At 39.1% G+C, this 22,640-nt stretch overlaps 1 protein-coding gene across 2 annotated transcripts; it reads left to right on the top strand.

Annotated features, from left to right (window-relative positions):
* The first annotated feature begins 309 nt into the window (after positions 1-309).
* On the top strand, positions 310-22,151 carry CFAP300 (cilia and flagella associated protein 300). Of its 2 annotated transcripts, XM_030476786.1 has the most exons (7): positions 315-441; positions 898-979; positions 2,544-2,616; positions 8,239-8,405; positions 10,858-11,030; positions 17,098-17,164; positions 21,751-22,151. In XM_030476786.1, the coding sequence occupies exons 1-7, from the start codon at positions 332-334 to the stop codon at positions 21,880-21,882; spliced, it is 804 nt and encodes a 267-aa protein (XP_030332646.1). In that variant the 5' UTR covers positions 315-331; the 3' UTR covers positions 21,883-22,151. The 2 variants fall into 2 exon arrangements, 1 of the variants encoding a protein (XP_030332646.1); XR_003990120.1 differs by lacking the exon at positions 8,239-8,405 and having other exon boundaries at positions 310-441; positions 21,751-22,148.
* Positions 22,152-22,640: the final 489 nt, after the last annotated feature.

Below are 22,640 nucleotides of genomic sequence, written 5' to 3'. Positions count from 1 at the left end.
TGATTAATCCAGCATCGGCAGTCCCTCTCTTTGCATGCCGCTCTGCTGGGCTCTCCTTTGGCAAACCTGAGTTTTCCCAGTGCATAGGCAGGAGCAGAGGGGAGGGGACTGATGTTTAATCAGGGGGTTTATCGGCAATAATTGATTAATCCTGTCAGAACGGGGACGGCTGTGCCTTGCGGCCCCCCCCCGGGCAGCCGCCGAGAGCGGCCCCGGCGGGCGGTGGAACGCTTGTGAGGGGCCCGAGCGCGCGGCGGGAGGAGGCCGGCGGCGCACCGCCTGAGCGGCGCCGTGTCCAAGGCAACTGCCAGGCTGCCGTCGGCGCTGGAAGATGTCTGCCGGGGATCGGCGCTGCGCGGCGGGCTTCGCGTTCCGCCCCCTGCCCCAGAAAGCTTTCCCCTGCCTGGAGGACAGGGACATCCGGGACCGGCTCCTCAAATGGTGGGAGGGGGAAAGCCCGCTGTGAGAGGCGCCTCGCTGGGGAGCCTTGGGAGGCGGGCGGTGCTGAGGGCTAGGGCCGTCACCGCGCCCTCCGGGCGCCCGCTCTGGTGGCGGCGGGCCCGGGTCTCTCTTGGTTCCCTCTTCCCCGCCTTAAATTGGAATTTTGCTCAGTATTTTTCAGGCACGTAAACCGCTTGTCCCTTGTTTTCTAGAGCTAGCCGAGATCTACCTCAGCTTCGCAGCGTTGCTTTGCCGCTGCCTGAGCAGAGGTTGGGCTTCCCCCGCCTCTCCAAGGAGGGGCGGGAGCCGGTTATAAGTGAGAACGGCAAAATGAAAAATAAAAAAGTATAATTATTGGTCAGAATAGGACTTTATGTAGTGTACCTACGCAAATTTGCAGAGTGAGTCAGTACCTATTATGTCTGCAGAATATTTAATCTCATTTTATCATTTCAGGTCCATGCAAGGCAGGATCACAGCACAAGCGTTCAGTTTTGACCAGCAGTTTAAGCCCTATCAAAAGGATGAATTTGTTACGGTAGTTCTAAGGTTTTTATATTCGAAATTGACTTTTTTCCCCATGAAATTATAGCCTTTGGAAAGCTGAGTAACAGCAAATACTGTAGCAGTGTTAGCACACTATTCGCCTACTCGCTGTCTCCTTCCAAGTAGGTGATTTAGGTGTGGTGCTCAAGACTTCCTTTGTGGGTTAAATGTATTGTCCAGTAAAAATATTTTAGTCTGTACTAATGTTACTCTGTTTTAAGAGGAAACAATTTAGTCATTCAAGATTCCCAAGAATGGGAATCTGGAGCAGATGCTGATCTTGGCCACCGCATTTAATGTTGGGAAGTCTACCCAGGGAGAGACTTTAAACAGTGTACATGCAGTTGGTACCTTGCTCACAGCTATTACTGCTTTGTCACGGTAAATACACTGTGCAAATAGATGCGCGTATGCACCACATATCTGAAAATGCAAGAGTTTAAAATTTATTGGATACCGTTGATTTACACTGAAATTTTGGGCTCTCATCTTTCTGGGACTCAAGTCTTTTGCTGATTTTGTATCTTTCACTTTTGTTGTCTGCAAAGTCAAATCTGTTCATATGTTTGCAGACAAAAAAAAATAATAATCTGTGGTTTTTAAAAAAACATGGTTTTTACATCTGTTGTTTTAAAAACAACTCTTTGATTTGTTGTACATCTACTTTATATTGTTATCCTGGATAAAGAATTCAGCCTCTTTTTATTTTAAAGAAATTCACACAGAAGTACACCAATATTTCATCTCCCAATGATAAACATTTCAAACGATTAAAGTGTTTCAATTTGAAATGTTGATTCAAATTGAAATTCATTGAGAACAGAGGGACCATTACATTATATAGTCTGATCTCTCTGTATCTCAGAGAGGTGGTAAAAAGATTTGGTGATGCAAAGACTTAAAAATTCATTTTCTTATGAGCTTACTGCTTGTATGCATATATATGTGTGGGTTTTCTTAATTGGGTTATCTATCATTTAAACTTGTTAGCCACCAATATTACTATGTACGTCTTATTTTTTTAATTGATAAATCATTAAGATTGAATACTTCAGCTCTTACTGTGGAACATATTCTCCATTCACTAACTTACAGATTTCTTCTGCATCTGTTTAATAATTTTTGTGTGTCTCTACAGTTCTCCAAGCTTCAAATTTATTCACAAAATGTAAATTTTACAATCACATTTAGCTTTTTTTTTTTACTTCAACAACATTGAATGCAGAGATAGAATTTTTTCATCTTTTCTTCCATTTTCTGTACCTGTAAGGATTTCATGCAACCTTTTGTGTGTTCTTGGACTAAAAGTGCTTTACTGTAAATACTGCATATATAAATACAAGAAGATATCTTGGATATGTAAAAGACACTGGCTTCACAAAGTTACAAACCCATGTATTTGGTAGTGTGATATTTAGTATCCAAGCTGAAAGATCATACAGAATCTACTTACTAATTGGGTCCTTATAATTTGCTTTGAAAGTATCCAAGGCATTATAAATGATGAATTTATGTTTCATTTCATTAACTTGTACTCTCTTATTTTAATATTATAGGCATTTTTTAATGATCAAAATGTGAACTCCAGTTTGAAGTTGCTCTCAGCTTCAGGACAATGGACTACATTGGGTAAATTTAGAATAAATTAATCTTAAATAAAAAAGTCTGTGTTGTAACTATTCTCTTCTAATTTACCATTTGTAATAATGACAGTTCTTATATGTGTATCTTTACCTGGTTGCCATATTTTAAAGAATGACTTCTACTAAAAAATAAGAAAATATTCTTGCCTAGTTTGTTACTAAATTTTCAGATTTTACACTTTTTTTCTTGACCCCTGCATCAATCCATAAACCAAGCTCCTAGAATTGGTTTTAAATAGTCTGTGTCATCCAGCTGACCCAATCATGTACCCAGACCTAATGAACTGCATTAATTGTGGAATTATAGTGCTATCTTATTCAGATGATATTTGGAGAAAGACACTCTTCTATAGATGAAATCAATTTAGGACAGATCTGAGATTATTGCTCTGTTTCAAACTGAAGTTGAGAGAGCAGAAGATTAGATAGAGCACACTGCTGAGCTTTTGTAACTGTGCTATCTGCACAACGGAGTGATCCAGGCATAGGAAGAGCCCTGTCATAGGCTACTTTAGTTGCAATCATGGCATAAAGTTGACTTCTAGTTTGTTGCCATATCATTAATTGCTTACCACACTTGAGTATGTCTGTAGAATGACCAAAAGCAAACAGCACATGATTTTATGTCTTTACTTTGAAATTGTATTTTTGATTATGTAAATGACACACAATTTCATGGAAATTGCATGTTATAATGTAATGGGATTTTATGCATAATGTGAACTCTGGTGATTAATAGGAATATTTTGAAAGAGCACAGTGGGAAATCCTCAGTTCTTCTCACTTGTCTGCAAATACTTTACTGTGTGTAAATATTTAATGAACTTTGGGAATTTTCTACCTTTTCCATTTCAGTTCTCTGGAATTGGCATAGGTTTTCCCCACTATATACGATGGCACTAGACATGCCACCTTTTTGTCAGCCAAAATCCATTTTCCAAACATGGTATCTGGCTGTTAAAACAATTGAAATATATAAGATGCAAAAAAAATTTCAAGTCCCATGTCAGGGATCTCTTTTGCATTCTGGCAAGCAGAAAGAAAAGAAATGTATTTCAAACTACAGGTAAACCTTTTCCTGCTTTAGCCAGGAATTTCTTTAGGCTATCTATCTAGCCTAGAACTTGTCAGTCCCTGTAGTGCAGGTCACTAGGTTACATACCTTGCATGAAGAGCGGAGGGTCGCTTGCCAAGTATCTCAGCTTAGCTCCTGATTCTGCTCAACCTTCCGCAGCACAGAAGTAATACATTTTGTTCTGAGGACTGGAAGGGTTCTCTTTCTAAATCCTGAACAGCTGGTATACCCCATTTGCTCTTAAAATTTCATCTTCCCACTCTTTGCCTATTTTTGGTGAGGAATGTTGGCACATTTTTCTATACTTAGTCTTCATGTGCATTTTTTGAAAATATAGTAACAATTAGCTTTGAGTGGGAGGAGGTAAAAGATCATCTTCTAGTATTTTCTTCTTCAGACATGCTGGTATATTAATCCAGATACACTATTTACTTACAACTGTGGAGTAACTCTTTTATCCTGTTCTTGAAAGAAAATACTGGAAATGGGATTATTTTACTTTTCAGAAAATATGAAAAAAATTACATAATCTAGGTTGATTCAAATACTTGCAAACAAAAATGTTAGGGTTTTTTTTGCATGGGGAAGATATTTTGGATGCATGATGTAAGTAGGATTTAGATAGGTTCTTAGAAAACTCCCTTCTCCTTACTATGAGTTTGGGCAGAAAGTATTTATGGTCCCACAGAAAGATTCCAACATTATATAAAACATCAACATAATATTAATTTATGAGTGTTTGATTTCATAATCTTTTTGTCTTTTCCAGGCTGTGGTCCCCTTTTACCTTCTCACTAAGAATTTGGTTTTATTTTTCTTTTTAATTCAGTGGCATGGTTTCACTTTCACTTTTCTCTCTACCTCTTCTCTGTTACTTGTCTATCTGCTTTTCCTAAAATCTGTTCTTAAAAGTTCTTTATTACTTTTTTCCCCTATGTCTAATCTCATTTTTTACTTCTCTTGACTGCTTTTCATCCTCACCTTCATGTTATCAGACCGTAATATCCTCAATATCCCTCTGTTAGATTAAAAGGTGGCACAGAACATGGTGTCCCCAAGGAATGCAACATGTATCTCTCTTCTTAGCTGCCCCACGTGTTGGGATTCCTGGTGGAATCCCACAATAGTACATTGTCTCAAGGACTCCAGCTTTAACACTACTTGAAATTCAACATTTTAGGTAAACAATACACAAGGATATTCTCTAGTGTACTTCATCTGATCAAACAGATTCTTAATGACCTATTCTCATACCACACTTCTTTGCCTGTTGTAGTAGGGATATTTTTTCCTCTCTTCCTAACTGCATGGCAAAGTACCTAATAGTTCTGTCCTGTGCTTTAACCCCCTACCACCCTGCCTTCATCTGTTACTCTCCTATTTAAAAAATAGAAGCAGCAAAAGGAACAAATTTGATGCATGCCAACTTGAGTCTTGAGATTTGTATTTTTAAATAGCTGCAATGAAAACTTGTAGTTTTTTCCTTGACACATTACTGGCCTTGCACCTGTCAGCAGTCTTGGGGAGACAGGACTGTATCTGCTTAAGCTCAATTAACACTTGAAAAGATATCTTCAAAGGGATAGGGTTACTGTCTTTCTGTGCGAATAAAAACTTAGTATTTGCCTAAGAAGGATTCTTGAGCTGCCATATGTACTTGAAGCTCTAACAATTGCTGTCTTTGGATTTTAAAATCTGGAAGATAATCTTAAATCAGCAAGTTTTTAGACTACTGTTATAGGTTATAATTTGCAAAAATTTTAGATGTCATTTGAACCTATAAATCAGCAACCTACACCTTTTAATTTTGAAATACCATCTTTTTAGTACAGAACACTGGATGTGCATTATGTATGTTTTATCTAAACTGTTTTGTAAACAGTAAGTTGCAAGATGTTTCCCTGAGGTTAAAAATCTTTCTTAAACGTTAGAGGAATTCTCAATGTACCTGATTAGGGGTTTATCTGCCACATACTTGATACGCAGTGTGTTCATTTAAAAGTATGCTGGTGGCGTAGATATTCCAGAGGTAGCTGTTATAAGAAGCTTAAACTGCTTCAATACTTTTCAGCTCTTTGTTTTCCACTTGCAGAGTTGTCAAGGCATTTCTTCTTCCTATTTTATTGCTCACTTTTACAGTGTTATTAAAACAGGTCACTCTCTTCCAGGAAATTCTGAATCTCCAATTTCAAATCTCACCTCTCAAACGGAGACTATTCTCCATTGTGTATTCCAGTGTATTTAAACTTTTCCATTTATAGTTTGGTTTTCTGAACTACTGAATAGATTACAAGGTTCTTGAATTTTTTTTTTTTTTCTGATGAACGTTTTTATAAAATCTTGTTTCAGAGCAGAAGTGTGTCTCCTTTCCTCCCCCTCCCCCAGTAAAATCCTAACAATTTGAAGGCCTATGAATAGCTCAGTTTCTTATACTTTGAGCTCAATAACTGGGAAAATGTAAGATGTCTCTGTTTTTCTTAGGTTATTTAACATCTGATTTTTATTTGTCTTGACTCATGGAGTTTTTGATCCATAGGTCTTTACCAAATAATTTCTATGTTAGAGGCTGATTTGGCTCTTATTAAATCTCTTGTAAAATAAAAATTCTATCCCTGTGAAAGAAAGCTGGAGAATTGGAAGTTAGAGGAGTCTGAAGGTGAGGGGGTGGGAGGAAGCACAAATCAATCAATAGCAGTTTGCTCTTTTTTCGTAGGTTGTGAGGCTCTAAGCCATGGGTTTTCTTCTGACTTGTGATTTTGGTTACATAGTTTGATTATTTTTTGATAGTCACTATATGGACAGGTAGGACAATGTTCTAAACCTTTTTTCTTTAATAAATGGTACCCTTTTTCATAGTCATACCTGTAGATGTGAAGCCAGGCCATTAAATGCCGAGCTTTTCTCTGTAGCCAATTTTCTTCACATCACATTGGCCCAATAAAATAATTATAAAGTTTCTTGGCAGTATTTTTAGCTTAAGTGGACACATTTTCAAGCCATCAACTTGTAACTTCTTTTTAATTATTTTATTAGTGTTGATGAGGCAGGTGGTACAGATTACCTGGGCTCAGATACCTAAATGCTAGCCCTACTTAACCTATGAATAAATAGTCTCCATGTAATAATACATGGGAGAAATCCCAGAGAGATTTTTTTGGGGGAAGAGAAATTTTAAGTTATGCTACACTTGCAAAGATTAGGATGAGAATGAAATGACATTCTGGGAAGCATCATCCCTTTTTGGCATGTTTCGGTTCCTGAAATACTGCCATCGAGGGTGAAATTTGGACATTTCCTAAATACTAGTCTTTAGTGATCCTTTAGGTCAGTTTGTCAGGACACTTAATTTTATCTTTAATTGTTTGGTCAAAAGCCGTTTGATATTGTGATGTTGTTGAGCAGTCTCCCATCAAGGGAACCTAGAGAGGAGAAAAGTCATGGAAAGATGCAATGCTGTGAATATTATCTCTGCTGAGGCACATTGCCCTTGTGTTGCATACTCACTTGTGCTCATGCTCTCCTGTTCTCCCCTCTGCTGTCCAAAAGCACTTTGAAGGGTGTTCAGGGAGGCTTGGAGATGAGCAGAGAATATGTTCTAACATTTGGTCTGAACACTTGGACCATAGAGATCAGATGGAACTGGACTGAGTCCAAAGTTTCCTAAACACAGAGTCTAACGCTATTTGAGATGCCATAAGTTATCCAACACCACACATACAGATTTGTAGATGTAATATTGTATATAAAGAAGATATGTGCCCTTATGGACTAATACCTCATTAAGGAAAATACTGTAGGGTATCTCAAATGCCACTAGATGTTTATGAGCAACAGGATCACTTGCAAGCACAGAAAACAGCAAAATGATAGAAAAATGTACTCAGCACTTAATGAGTACAGAGATAATACTCCAGATTCATACAGGAGGTGCTGATAATACCTTTTCCATCTTCTGAAATAGCTGGTTAGTAAAGCTTACAGTGGCTACAACATAACTTTTTAAGAAGTTCAGATATAATACTTAACAAACCAAAAATTCGTAAGGGCTGTGTTCACTTTGGGTTTTACTTTGTGGGATGCTGTTAGCAGCTATTGACTTTTGTACTTCATCAGGCCAAATCTGGTATTTGTCCTCAGATTCTTTAAGGCTTAAGCTGTGGAATGTGATTTTCTAAGGGTGTGATCTAACATGCTGTTGAGTTCACACGGTGTTTCATCTCTCACTTGTTCCGGCTGATAGTATTACCAACAGGGGGAGCAGACACATGAGCCTTAATGGAAAGTATCATTCAGATGAATTTAATGTTTTCTTTATGCTTGTTTCTTAGCTTGCTTTGTTTTCTGAGGGACTCTGTGATTGAGTCATACTTATGTGATCTGTACTTTGTTTACAGAATATCCCACGCACAACCATTTAGAGAAGTTGATTATTTCCATGCTGTATCAAATTACTGTAAAACCATTAGTACATGGAAATTCACCCATTTTATTTATTGCAAGAGACTTGGAGTGAAGCCTTCCTACATATTGCAGGTTCCAAAGTGACAAAAATTGAAGCTACACTGGTGCCCTGTACAGAGATTTCCATGTCATTTTTTGATCGGCTCTACTCTGAAGGAATTGTTAGAGAAACTGGAGATATTGTAAAATGCTATGATGACTATTATGATGATATTCTCATCTCTGATGAATTAAGAAAGGTCAGTATAGCAATGAATAATTTCTTACAATTTTTCATACTCTATTAGGTACCATAAGGACACATTTTTTCAGTGGGGTTTTTTCTCTGACAATATGTATTTTCCATGGTAAAAATGGACATTGAAATGAGTAAGGCACTTACACATTCAGTGTCCGAATGTGTGAAAGCAACGCTGGTTTCCAGGTGGGCCCTTTCTCCTCTTTAGGTGGGAGAAAAAGGTAAAACCACCTTCTACCAGCCCTTGTCTCATGTAATCAGTGCTTGGGGGTGTGTGTGGGTGGAATGCAGCTACTCATTTGCCTAGGAGAGGAAAGCAAGTGGTGCCAGTGGAAAGGTTCTATGACACCCAGAATTGTGGGTTCATCCAACCTTCCACATAGTAGATGAAATTGAATGTACTTGATAGCTACATCCTGAAGCATTCCTGGCCAGGAATGATGACCATATTGTATGTGAAGGCATTTAAGGAAAGCCATCTTCATGTCTTGTCCCCGAAACAAAGGAGAGAAAACCATGAGAAGGGAAATTATTTTTCAGTGCACACTTGAAAAGGACTAAATATAACCCCTGAACAGGCCTGCAAGGTAAAACCTGTTTGTTATACTCCAGTGGAGGTGTCAGAGAGCAGATTATTCTGAAAAAGAATCGCCCTCAGTGGTACCTTCTTAATCAATGTATGTCTTCCCTATAAGTGTTTCTTTTTACTTCATAAGTAAAACAATTCTTTTTTTTTACCTTATGTTTGTTTAGCATTAGCAAAGCATAGTGTGGGAGAACTGGATTTTGCTCTTCCTTGTATATATAATCAACATAAGCACCTAATAATTATAGAGTTGCACTCATTTGCACTTGGCAAATCCTTTGAAGGCAATGTATTTGAACCAGTGACACTGGTTACAGGATGTGGCCTGAAATACTGGTCTGTCTTGTAAAGTTCTGGGAAAAGGAGAGAACTCAAGCTCATGTTTGAATTTCAGATGTGGTTTGTAGCCTAACAGTTCAAAATAGTAAGTATTTATTTGTAAGTTGGGTACATGTGAAATGTCTTTTGAAAATTAAGTATATTGGATGTAGGGAAGTTAGAGGCAACATTTAAAATAAGAAATAATTGGAGTTTCAGTCTCTTTCCATTTTCCTTCCCTTGGAAACGATGTATGCGTCTGCATTTACAAGTTGAAGGAGTCACATTTATTTGAAATAAATGTGATTCCTACTTTTAAGACCTAAGATGGCAGAAAGAATTAAGAGTCAAAATCTTCCAGGAACGAAACTTCAGTTAAAAACTGAGATAGACTCAGCCAGTGCCGTGGGAGGGCAGACTGTAGGGGGCAGAAACTGTCTGTCTGCTGCTGTCAGGGTGGCCCTCTGCTGCAGAACTCCACGTTTCTTTCCTACCTGCCATGTCTTCTCTTGCTTCAAACCAAGTAGGGGGTTGGGATACATATGAAGTGGCTATCAACAACAGTTTCTGCCCAGAATCGTTTTTACTCAGGTTGTGTAGTGATGTTATAAAGAGGGCCAGAGAGCAGTGAGCTCATGTCTGGCTTTCACCCGTTTGCCTGGGCTGGCATCTCCAGTTTGGCTGATGTGACTAAAGGGCCTTGTAGCCACACTGACTTACAATTCCTGTCCACCCTTACCAGGGCGTGCAGTTGAGGCTAATCTAGCATGTCCTCTGTGTTCACATAATATTGCAGCAAAAGGCAGGTGAGACATATAGAGGCAGCTGCATAGCATATCTGGTTAATCTAGGCTGCAGATGAAGGCTCACTAGAGTCTGCACTAAAGAATGGTATAAGTTTGAGTGATCTTCCCTGGGGGATCCTTGGGATTCCTTTACAAATGTGAGATAACTGTGTAAACTTAGAGTTAAAAAGCATATTTGCCATAAAAAAGGCAAAGGTACCAAAGACAAACTAAATGGCAGTAACTGACATGCCAAATCTTCTTTGCCCAAAGAAGTGGTAAATGCTCCATCCCTGGCAGTGTTCAAGGCCAGCTTGGACAGACCCTTGGGTGAGCTGGTTTAGCGTGTGATGTCCCTGCCCATGGCAGGGAGGTTGGAACTAGATGATCTTAAAGTCCTTTCCAACCCTAACCATTCTGTGAAACATAGGTAGTTCATTTTCAGATTATTGACTGTTTTGTTAGCATGATGAGCAACTAACCAGTGAAAAACAAGACTCTTGAAAAAATCTTTCCTTAGGTCTTGTGGGCACACATCTGACAGTGATTCTGCTTTACACTGTTATCTATAAATTTTGGACATAACTGCATCATTTGAAGGAGAATTTAGGCAGGATTACTTATTTATTTCCACCTCTTTCATTTATTTTATATGGACATAAACTCTGTGACACACAGCAAAGTAGCTGCATTGTTTATAAACTTCATCTCAAATAAGAAATTTTCATGTACTTCACCTCCTTGTTATTTTCTTGTTCCACAAGGTTTTGCTTCTGGAAGATTCAGACCATTATGACATATTCAGTCCATTGGACCGCCAGGAATTTCTATTCTGTCTTTTTAAGCACCTTTGCATTGGAGGAACTCTTTGCCAGTTTGAAGATGCAGTTGCCCCATACTTAGAAACTACAAAAGCATTTTATAAAGACTTGGTGAGGTAAGTGTCTCTGTGTTATACAATTGCATGTTTATGCACTGCATACATACGCATACACATAGATACTTTGTGTCAATTTGTGTAAATTCATTTGCATTACTGCTTTAGGAATGGGGCTGTTATTTAATCAATCTGCAGCCTTATTCACCTTCAACTATCAAAACACTGTGTAACAGAGATGATTGATCACAGGTTCAAATTTGTGGGAAAAAAGGCATTTTTTTTCCCCCTTTTGATATATCCATATCCTGACTTCTCCAATTGACAAAATTTCTTCTTTCCTGATTAGTGGGAAATGGAATGTAGTTATCAGTTATGCAAAGATTAATTCCCAGCTGAGCTAATGGGAATATGAAGATCATGAATGATACTACTAAAATTTGACATTATATTATTATTTGCCACTAATAATAAGTATTTGTAGGGTAGTAAAAAGAACAATATTAACCTAGGGTAATAAAAAGAACAATATTAACCTGGACAATGGAAAACAATCACAGACCTCTGAAATGAGAGATAGCACAAGAACTCTGCTAATGTAGATACTAGGTGATGCACAGCAACGTACGCTACAAAGGCTTCAAATTACTTCAAGTACAAATTGCTATTTTTCTCCCTTCTCAGCTGTGTTTGCAATGGTGTGGTGGCCAATTGTTATTTCATCTCCTATTTTAAGATTATACACGCGCATATTAGGGAAAAAATTGTGTAAAAGATGTATTCATCATTAAGTCTGTTCTTAAAATGTCTTTGGATAAACTTAAGAGTAAAACTACAGTGAAAGGATTAGACCAGTGGTTCTTCGTCACCTGAATATTTCTTTACTTCTGTAGCACTTGTGTATAGATTGCTGTATCCAAATTAAATATTTAAAACAAAATATTTGGCTGGTTTGGGCATTTTTTTCTAATACTTAACCAAAGCAGCTTACAGATCTTTAGTAACTTCTAAGCAGCTTTCAGATTTTTTTAATGGTCAGTACTTTTCAGGGTGCAAGTTGATTTAGTCACATGCTGTTGCCCAAGGTCCTCAAAAAGAAGTGATCAAAGTAGCAGTAGAACAGTTGATACTTTTAGAGAAACCTCTGAAACAGAAATGGAGTGTTAGTGATATTCCAAGAAGATGGTTTAGGAATAATGAACTTAGATTGCTGCATGTATGAATTTGAATACTGTGATTAGTCACCAGAGCTTTCTTATTAGCCTGATTAGTTTTGATATTTTCATATCATACACATGGAAATCAAGTGGGTTCCTCAGAAATACAGAATATGACATAAAAGGATCCATTAGTGCTCCAACTCTACCCTCCCTTTTCTTTTAAATGGGGCACTGCACTAGGAACAAGCTGTTTCTTACTCTAATCCCTGGATTTAGTTGACTGCATTGACTACAGCTGTTTCTGCTCTTGTGTTGTTGAATTAACCTAGGACAAAGCACAAATCCAATCAGTTCCTCCACTTTATTGTTTTCCTTTGCCGTTGAGTTTTTTTCTCCCAAACTTGTTCAAGTTTTGTTCTAAGCCACTCCTTTTCTTTACCCTCCTATCTCCTTAAATCTTTTCCCCTTATTTTTCCTTTTCCTGCCAAACTCTTCCCCACGATTTCATGCTGCTTTCAAGGTTTGATTTTTCTATACCCTCAACTTGTTCCCTATTGGCCTTTTTTATATTTCTGTGATTTTTCTTATGTGCTGCTGCTTCTTTCCAGATCCATTCCTCTGTTGTTTTGGTGTTTGAGTGTTTGGTTGGTTGTTTTCCCAGTTGGCAGCTTCCTTATTCTCTAAAGTTCTGAAGTACATCTACTCAGTTCATGTGACATAACTGATTTTCAGTATCTACCTGCCATGTGTGTCTCCATTTCTGTGCCTACAATGCCTGCTGATTTCTCACTGTCAGTGGAGCTGGCGTTAACACTGACCACCAGATGAAATAGAAACTCAAAATTTAACTAAATCTTTTCTCTTGCTTCTTTGGTACTGTTGAACCCGTGAGAAAAGCTTTTGATCTTGACATTTCAGACTTTGCCTCCCCTTCACAATCACTGTTGTCTCCTGCTTTGTCTCATTTCTACCTGCCCCCAATTTATCCAAAATTATGTTGCTGTTTTGTTACCACCATCTTAAGAGAGAATAGGTCAGTGAAAGGATAAGTAATGCGACTCTGAAGAGGGACACTCATACCACAGTCTTAATTTATAATTTTTAGTCCATGCTGTGCACTGTGTTACTTCATTTTTGCACAAATTACACCAGAAAACAAAGCAATGAAAATTACTTTCTTATGGCCTCTTATTTTCAGTAAACAATTGCTAATGAGATTAGTGATCTCTTAAATTCTGGTCACCGAACAGATCACCTTCAAATTTCAGTTGAATACCAACTATTTTGTTGGTATAAAAATAATTCTTTTTTAGACTGCTGTCCTCCATCTGTTTTCTTTTCATCTTGGATTGCAACCCCATTGGATACTTATTGTAAAGTAATACTAAAAATTTCTCATGGTATTAAAAATTCTGTAAACTGTACTCTTCTTAATTTTTACATCCTGAGGGCTTGAAGCCTTGGTGAAAACCAAATGGATAGTGCAATAATTACTAGTTGCTAGCTGATGTGCATTGAAAAATTAGCCCCCACAGATGAAATATATCTAATAGTGATATGCTTGTAGAGGTATAAACCACCACTGCTTGCTCCTGTAACAGTTTTCTTATGGAAAAGAGCCTTGGCATGAGCACATCCACAAAAGTGTCTTTAGTGCTGGGAGTGGCAGGCTTGGTACGGGTTTTCCCCCACTTCTCTTTCTTACAGCCTTTTCTCTGGCCTTTCCTGAGTTCTAACTCCAAGGTGCCAGTGTTCAAAATAGTGGCAAAAGATTTGAGATATCATTTTATTAAAGCATTTCCATGTGTAGTGCTTTATTATGAAAGAATGCAATAATCTTTTGAAATTAACCCTTCCGGATATTTTACAAGCCCAGCTAGGGACTTCCAAATACAACTATTAAATGTCAGATATTTTCTCCTTCGTAAAAAGAGTAATAATTCCTTCCTAATGAATTAATACACAACTTGCTATATCTCTTACAAATCCACTAGTGATTAGTCTGTGACCAGTTGAATCCATCCAAAATTTTAGCGTTAAGTGTCATAGAATCATAGAATGGTTTGGGTTGGAAAGGACCTTAGGATCATCTAGTTCCAACCCCCCTGCCATGGGCAGGGACATCTCACGCTAGACCATGTCACCCAAGGCACTGGCCAGCCTGGCCTTGAACACTGCCAGGGACAGAGCATTTACCACTTCCTTGGGCAACCTTTTCCAGTGCCTCACCACCCTCATGGTAAGGAACTTCTTCCTTATATCTAACCTGAACTTCCCCTGTTTAAGTTTAAATCCATTACCCCTGTCCTATCACTACAGTCCCTTCAGATATTGGAAGGCTGCTATGAGGTCTCCATGCAGCCTTCTCTTCTCCAGGCTGAACAGCCCCAACTTTCTCAGCCTGTCTTCATACGGGAGGTGCTCCAGCCCCCTGATAATCCTCGTGGCCCTCCTCTGGACTTGCTCCAACAGCTCCATGTCCTTTTTATGTTGAAGACACCATATCTTGTCATAACTTGTATAACCTAAATAATTTCAACATCCTTGTTGTAGTATTTTGGTTTAGTTAAAATACATTTACATGGACAAAAACTTTGTTAATCAAAATATAATCTGCCAATCTTTGTTGCTAAGTCTTGTCTTCTGTACTTAACCATTGATTTTTCTGGCAGTGTCTCTCCATGGTGACAGCTGCTGCAGTATCTTGTAGTCATTGTCCTCTTCTTCCTTCTGTGCCATCTCCATGCCCTTTACCCCATAATAAATGAATTTATTTAAAGAATTGTTATTTTAACGATGGAAAGCCCAATAAAATATTGCCAGGAAGGTTAAGATATAAATAGAACCCAAAATGAATTGAGAGACCATGAGGAAGTTTGCTCTTCATAAAAGGAGAATAGGTACACGTTAAAATGATGAAGGAACCACCATATTTGGTGAATACTTTGGAAGTTAACAATTTGAAAGAAGAAAGTGGGGTATGAAGGCTATTTTTAAGGCAACACTATCCTCTTCAAGAGGACAAGGTAGTGTTTTCTAAAACCTTTTTAGAAAAAAAGTAAAGAAGAAATAAAGCAAATAAGTTTGTCAGAGGCAACCTCCTGGTTTCTCTCAAGTCAGCAAGGGAAGAATCTCATCTGATATTGGCAGATGTATTCTTTTGCCTTAAAAATTAACCAAAGTACTAGAAATAAACAGTCTGAAAATGACTTACAGGAAGCTAACCATAAGGGGAAGATTTCTCAAGGCAGTAGGATAAGTAGAAAGGCTTACTCTTTGTCACCCTTGACTTTGGTATCCTAGATATATAGAACATAAAAATCAAAAAGCCAGAAATTGAAAACAAGAATGTGAAGCCAGAGTAACTTAAAAGCAATTGTATCTTTTGGGGTAGTGGTATATGGTGGGAAGTGCTGACCCCACTATATACCCCCTTTATACCTTGTCCTGAAAGTTGTCACTCTTTCAGCAGAGATGGTTAAAGACCTTCTGAACTGCTGTGGTTTACAGCCTGATACGTTAGCATAAAACTGATATCCCTGTTAGTTTATCTTAATATGCCGGTCTGTAAACTGCAGCTGAGTCATGAGTCAGTGAGCTGTTTCCTGCTGGGAAGGCAGTGCTCTCTGAGGGGTAATAAACCAGACAACGGGGGTCAGTACCAGCTTCAGCAATGCTGTCTCAATCCACTGTTGAGTATATCAACATGCCAGCTGCAACAAAAGGTTCTGAGAAAGCCTCCTTACTGACTCACCACAGGAAAGAACAACTCCACAGTAGAGGCTTAATTCATATGTGACTGTGCCATTACAGATGAAATCAGTTAATCAGAGAGTCAATTTCTTTTATTAGTTGGAGAGATTGAATCAGGCAAAGATGATGTTGGTTGATTTGGGGTTTGTTCCTATAAAAAGAAGCCTTGTGAAAGCAGTGATAGTAGGGGGACTGCTGTCACAGATGGCTTGAGCTGGTGTGGTGTAAACTGGGCTGTGTTTAACACACATACTCCAGCAACTGGGCTATATTGGGACCTTTCCTGGGAACTGAACCTGTTTGTGACAAGGCAGGTTTTGAGCTATGCACTTCTTGGAACTGTGTAAGTTTGGAATTTATAAGGCTCAACTGCTCCACAATGCGTTAATGTAAATAGGGATCTGTGAAATTAGATAAATTAATAGAAGTTACATGATGTAAATTATAAAGAAATGGAAGCATCACTTAAGCAGACCTGAGGAAAAATTACACATTTAAAAATACTTAAATGTAAAACATGTTGAGATGCCTGGATGTTTGCAATAATATCTTCATGTTATTAGTGATCGTGATGCAAGAAATGGCAGTCTTCACAACAAACAGTCTAGAAATGAAAAATTCAGAACTAATACCATCCTAAGTTGCACAGCTGTCTATATATGCAACATTCCAAAGGAGGAAAAATGAACCTAAACTATAATTCTGTATTAATTTAAAATGAGCTAAAGTCTGTATTTCTTCACCAATATTGGCATTACTTCTTGTGCTCTGTATTAAGATGCAGTTCAGTGTTATTTTTTCTTAAAGAATATGTGAAAAGATTTTCACAAAATGTTTAGCTGAATAACTTCTCATAGCTATCAAAATGCAAACTTTATATTGGAGTCATCTAGGCCTGGCTAATATTGCTGTGATTTAGTAGATGAAAACAATAGAACCAATTCAGCTGACAAGACACATTCAACAGTTTTCAGTAAGATGTCATGATATCCACATTGTCTAACAGTGGTCAACACTCCTTTTCCTGGTCAATGTGACATGAGATGAATTTTAACTATTAACTTGATCTTGATCAACTTTGAGCAGGAACACAATGCATACATTAAAAACGTATTTATTAAGTGTAGGATTTAATAATCAGTGGTTACTGTGTGTTTCAAGTATATTATTTCCCACTGTATGTATTAAGTTTGTATTATTCCCCTGTATTTCAGTGTTCAAAAGAATCCTGAAACAAAAGAAATAAGCATTATTTCTACAGTCTTCAGAGTGTCTGCATATGTAAGTATTAATAGTTTTTAGTACAAGATTTTACTGGAAGTAACATGCATAACATGAAAATACACAAAGAAATCATAATATTCCATATTAAAGGGTTATTTTTCCATAGTTGTTATTTTTTATTCATGAACTCTTTCCCTGATCTCATCCTGTTTTCTCATCCTCTTTACTAACTTTTCATCAACAGCTACCAACTAAGTTTTTATTTGTTAGCTCACTAAAAATAGGTTTACTGGATTATACTTGAAGTGGTAATAGTCACCCGGAAACTAGTTTGTGGAAAAAAAACCCCATATCTTTAGGTCTGAGTAGTTCTGGATTTAGATCTATTTGAGATAGCAGTAAGGATTAAGAATCCACTCTTGACTTTGTATAGTTCTGTTTTTAGGAATGTTGCTAGAGCTTTCCATATAGCTTGTGTTGCATCTGTTTCTGTAAAGACTGCAGGGAAGTTTAGCATACAGAAAGGCTGGGGAGGTGAGATGACTATTCACCTCTTTTCCCCTCCCTTGTCAAGTCTCATTCCTATCTGTTTCTCTTGCAAAATCATACATTTACCACCTAGATAAGTCTGAGAACTGGCTGCATGTTTACTAGATTCAGCATATCTGTCATTTAAGTGTTACAGTAGGGATGAACTCCTCCAATTCTTCTTGAGTAACCAGAATATGTAATAATTAAATGTCAGATAATGTACCTGCTTTCAAAAGAGCTAGCTGATGTCATTTCAGACTTCCCTGTAAGCTGCCAACAGCTCAGTTGTTACCTGTGGGTCATGGTCTGTTATGTTTTATGTGTGATTCATAAAAGGCTTTTGAAAGGTTTTTGAAAAATAGGGCATTTTATGGGAGTATCAAAATTTACCCTTCTTCTAGGTTGCAGACTGTAATAAAAACAAAATAAGAAAGCAAAACCCTGGTAACTTGGTGGGTCTTCTGTTATTGCTGTTTCCTCCCCATCTCTGAATCAAATGTATTGACATGAACTTCGCAGATTTCTACGTTTAGGTAGATAAATGATATTTTTTAAGAGTTTCCCTAACTGTCTTTGCCATACATTAAATATCATCAGTATGAAGAGAAAATAAAAGAAAAAAAGAAGGGAAGGGAAAGGAGAAGAGGAAAAGAAGAGGAAAAAAGAAAGGAAATGAGAAGCAGGAGAGGAGAGGAGAAGAGAAAAAGAAGAGGAGAATAGAGAAGAGAAAAGGAAGAGAAGAGAGAAGAGAAAAGGAAGAGAAGAGAGAAGAGAAAAGGAAGAGAAGAGAGAAAAGGAAAAGACAGACTTTGGCAACTTTTTGAAACAAAACCATGGATGGACAACAGAAAATCCAGTGTAAATCCAGAGCAGGCTCTCCTCCCTGTAGGCTTGGGGCGAAAATTTGGGCTTTCCTGCACATTCTGAACATTTGCAAGATGAAGGAGAGTTGTGAAATTCTGGTTTCCATTAAAGAACATCCTGAAGAATTTTCTCTCACAATAGAGAAAGGCTTAAATGGGTATGTCTAGATTATGTGATAGCTATGTGGATCAAAGTTCTTTAAACCCTACTTGGAAATTGGTTTGTATCTGAAAGAAATGGTCATGCCCTCTTAGTCTGATAGAAACAATAAAATGCTTTTCTGGTCAAAGTGACTTGAGCTGCTGAGAAACCAGAAGAACACACATTTTTGCAAGCTGGATTAACAAGTGGACGAATATATATACTTGCATATTTGCAGAAGTACAAATGGAATTGGGGATTAAGAACTGTATGTAACACCGTCCTGACACCATCCCTTCCTTTTTATTTGGTTTTTAAGCTGTCGCTAAGAAGCCCTTGTATTGGAAACAGTATCTAAAAAAGCCTGCTATTAGAGATGTAAATATTTCCAGGTATTAAGGTGTAATTATACATGTCTGCAGATCTGTTTAGCATCACAACTCTATAGACCTGAGCATCACAAGAGAGTTTTAAATCTTGTGCCCAAGTACTCTGTGGAACTCCAAATACCCCTGAGAGCTCTGGGGCTTGCATATAATGAACCCTTGTTAAAGCTGAAGTGTTTGGATGCTGACTGGTAGTTTAGAACTTCCTTTACCTGAACCCAAACTATGGCAGTGTTAGGAAATCACTGTACTGCATGTTTGTTCAAAAAATAATGTTTATTAAATGATTCAGGTTTGAAGAGATGTTCAGCAGTATCTTTATTTCAGTATTATGTAATAGATTATGCTGTGTATGTACTCTTAGATCATCAGCTGATTATCTGGAGTTCCTACAAAGCAAAAATCAACTGATCCTACTCTCACATCAGTAAACCAAACGTCTGGACTGAAGTCCACACTGCAGATGGCATTGGTGTGATTCTTAATTTGTGTACATGCCACCCTATTGCTCTAAAAAGCAGAGTAAGTCTGTATAAACTCCAGAGCCTTTATGCTCAAGTATTTCAGGGGGTTTATGGCCTCTTTTACTAATTAAAATAAATTTTAAGAATAATTTTCATTACAATTAGAATGTACTTATCATTTTCCTGATACCAGCTTTGGTATATTCTGGAGTTTCTTGAAATGACTCATCACCAGAACCTAACTCATTTTGTTCTTTGAACAAATTTTTAATGTACTAACACTGCCTTTAAACAGCCAAAACTCAACTGACATTCGGTCAGTTCCATAAGGACTGCGGGAAGGGGATCTTCAGTAGCAATGGGAAAATGTTTAACTAGCAACCACATCTTGACATTGGTCTTCTCTTGCTCCTTTTCCAGTTTTGTGCATGAGCTTAGGTTAGGAATAGGTCAAGGTCCAAAGGGGCATTGCGATGCTGAGTACTGTAAAACCTTGCAGCTTGCTCTCCTTACTGCACTTGAGGATCCCAGTGTTTGGTTTTACATGTGATCTCTAGAAAACAGCCTGAAGAGAGCCAGGCATTCCTTAAATTGGAAGCTACAGAGCTGTATGCTGTGGTTGCTTAAACCAGGCATGCTATTTCTAGCTTTCAGCATTTGACTACCATTGGAAAATGCTGTGAATAAGCATTGTCAAATCTCTACCTGTCTTAAAACAATGCTTATATGGTGGTGCTTGCCTTAATTTAAGATTTAGGATGTTGAACAGTCCCCAAAAAGGAGATACCCAGAACATACAGAAAGGGGATCATCCTCTTTGAAACACCAAGAGATAAAATGGGGTGCCACTAACAGCCACGGGATAAAATTCACCATAAAAAGCAGTTCTTGGGATAAAAATAGGAACCAGACCTTTTACTTCTAAGCTGAGCCTTTAACCATGGAGAGATGTACAGTTTCGTGTTTCTATGGTCCAATAAAAGATGGATTGTTTTATGCAAAGGAAGACGGCTTCAACGAAAGAACATGCGAGATGTGCCTCTAATCTGGAATAGTCCTTGATCTGAGAGTTTAAAATGTTCCTGGAGAAAATGGACAATATAGCAATTTCCCTCAGGTGGAAAAGTGGAGCAGAACCCTCATCTCTTCAACTGCTGTACGAAGGTGCTGGGAGCAGGAGGAGACATTCATGTTTTAAGTGAAAGGAGGTGTCCAGCCACATATTTGTTGAACTTTCAAATGTTCAATTACTAGACTAAATATAAACCCTCCAAAATTCCCCCCGTGTAGTTATTGGATCCTGACTGGATTAGAGGCATGTGCCAAGCTGTGCTGCCCTGTCAACACTGAAGCTTTTATTGACATGTGCACATGTAGGGTATGAAACTAAAGAGCCCAGTTCTTGCACTGTCAGCCCAACATGGTTTTTCAGAATGAGGATTTGGGAGCAAGGTGCTGTGCCTAGGCTCCCTCCAGACCCTTCCAAGGACTGGCACACAGAATGTTTTCAGTAAGGGCTCAAAGTTGTTAGAGGCTGTAATGGGGGCTTCCTTAAACGCAAACATTTGAAACTGAACAGATGCAGTCGCAAATGTTCAGTGAAAAAGAATTACTCATAGAATTACAGAATGGTTTGGGCTGGAAGTGACCTTAAAGCCTCATCCAGTTCCAACCCCTGCATGGGCAGGGACACCTTCCACTCAATTAGGTTGCTCCAAGCCCCTGTGTCCAACCTGGCCTTGAACACTGCCAGGGATGGGGCAGCCACAGCTTCTCTGGGCAACCTGTTCCAGTGTCTCACCACCCTACAGTGAAGAATTTCTTCCTAATGTCTAATCTAAATATCCCTCTTCAGTTTAAAGCCAGCTTTACAGAATTTTTTTTTCAGCTTATAGAGCAGCTTTACTTTTTCAAAGGAAACACGATTGGATTATTGTATCATCTGTATTTCAGGCTTTAATTGTGTAAACACCTGCTTATATGTTTAATTGTACATTTTAATTTTACATTTTATATTAATTTACATTTACCCTCAAGGTAACTGGAACTGCAGACAGAACAACAGTGCACTTTGTAGTGCCAGGATCCTCATGGAGACACAACACCGCTGAAATAAACCTGGTGTTTTTATTTCTATTTTGCCATGAAATAAACTGTTACAATTGGAACAAAATGATAATTTCAGTCAGATTTTAGGAACCTCTCGTGGGCATCCATGTTGTCGCTAATTACTGTGGTTTTTTTCCACTCCTCTCAGGACATTAAATGGCCTATGTTACCCTTCAAGCAAAAGCCACGATCAGACTTTCGCCTACCTGGTTGTGGACCCTGCAAGCGGCACGTACACACTCTGTACCACTGCTTCGGTGGAAGCTTGTTTACAGACTAGTTTACAAACCGGGCTGTTCTCCGGTGCTAACAGATGGGAGGTGACCGCCTCTCTGCACGGGTGCAGGTAGGAACTGCCCAGTTGTCTCACGAGGAGGGGCCGCTCCTCGGTTACACACTCTGAAGGGCTACACGTTCACCAGATGTGACTTTGCTAGTGACAAAAGTTCTTCTGTATTTAAGAGGCATAGTTTTTGTGAAGCTGTTCCCTCGGAAGATCTGTCCCGTCTCCCCTCACCCCTGAACTAATAAAATGCTTCGTCTCTAGAATGTCTCGCCATTTCGTGACCTAGGTTTTCCAGACCCAGACGCACAATGCAGGGAGAGGCTCCAGAGCCAGTGAAATCCCTGCGGAACCGGGAGAAAGTTTGTCGGGCGGGCGGGAATCCAGCCATCCCTCCCTCCCTCTCTCCATCCGTCCGTCCATCCCTCCCTCCCTGCCGGCCCTCGCCCCCAGCCCACGCTCCGTCCCGCCGCGGTAACAGCGGCGGGAGCCCGGTGACGCACCCCCGCGCCGCCAGGTGAGGCGGGGACCGAGGGCCGCCAGGCCGGGTCTGGCCTCCTCTCGCCCCGCGGAAGGCCGGGCTCCGCGGCCCTCCTGCGGACGGAGTCCTAGAGGGGAGGTCGCGGCCACACGCTCCCCCACCCCCCGCGGGCGGGACCGCGCGGGCGGGCGCAACCCATGCCCGGCGGCGGCTCGCGGGCTGGCGCGGGGCGGCTCCTGGAAAGTTGGGATAGAATTCGGGAAAGGAAAAAAAA

Source organism: Strigops habroptila, chromosome 2 (genome assembly GCF_004027225.2).
Source record: "Strigops habroptila isolate Jane chromosome 2, bStrHab1.2.pri, whole genome shotgun sequence".
Lineage (NCBI taxonomy): Eukaryota > Metazoa > Chordata > Aves > Psittaciformes > Psittacidae > Strigops > Strigops habroptila.
This window is presented reverse-complemented; position numbering and strand designations above follow the sequence as displayed.

What these genes read in the sequence shown, in the direction of transcription:
- CFAP300 (XM_030476786.1), top strand. Translation starts at nt 332, where the DNA reads ATGTCTGCCGGGGATCGGCGCTGCGCGGCGGGCTTCGCGTTCCGCCCC. An exon ending in AAAAGGATGAATTTGTTACG is followed by an intron (nt 980 to 2,543) that starts GTAGTTCTAAGG and finishes TTAATATTATAG; the next exon opens with GCATTTTTTAATGATCAAAA. An exon ending in AGGACAATGGACTACATTGG is followed by an intron (nt 2,617 to 8,238) that starts GTAAATTTAGAA and finishes TACATATTGCAG; the next exon opens with GTTCCAAAGTGACAAAAATT.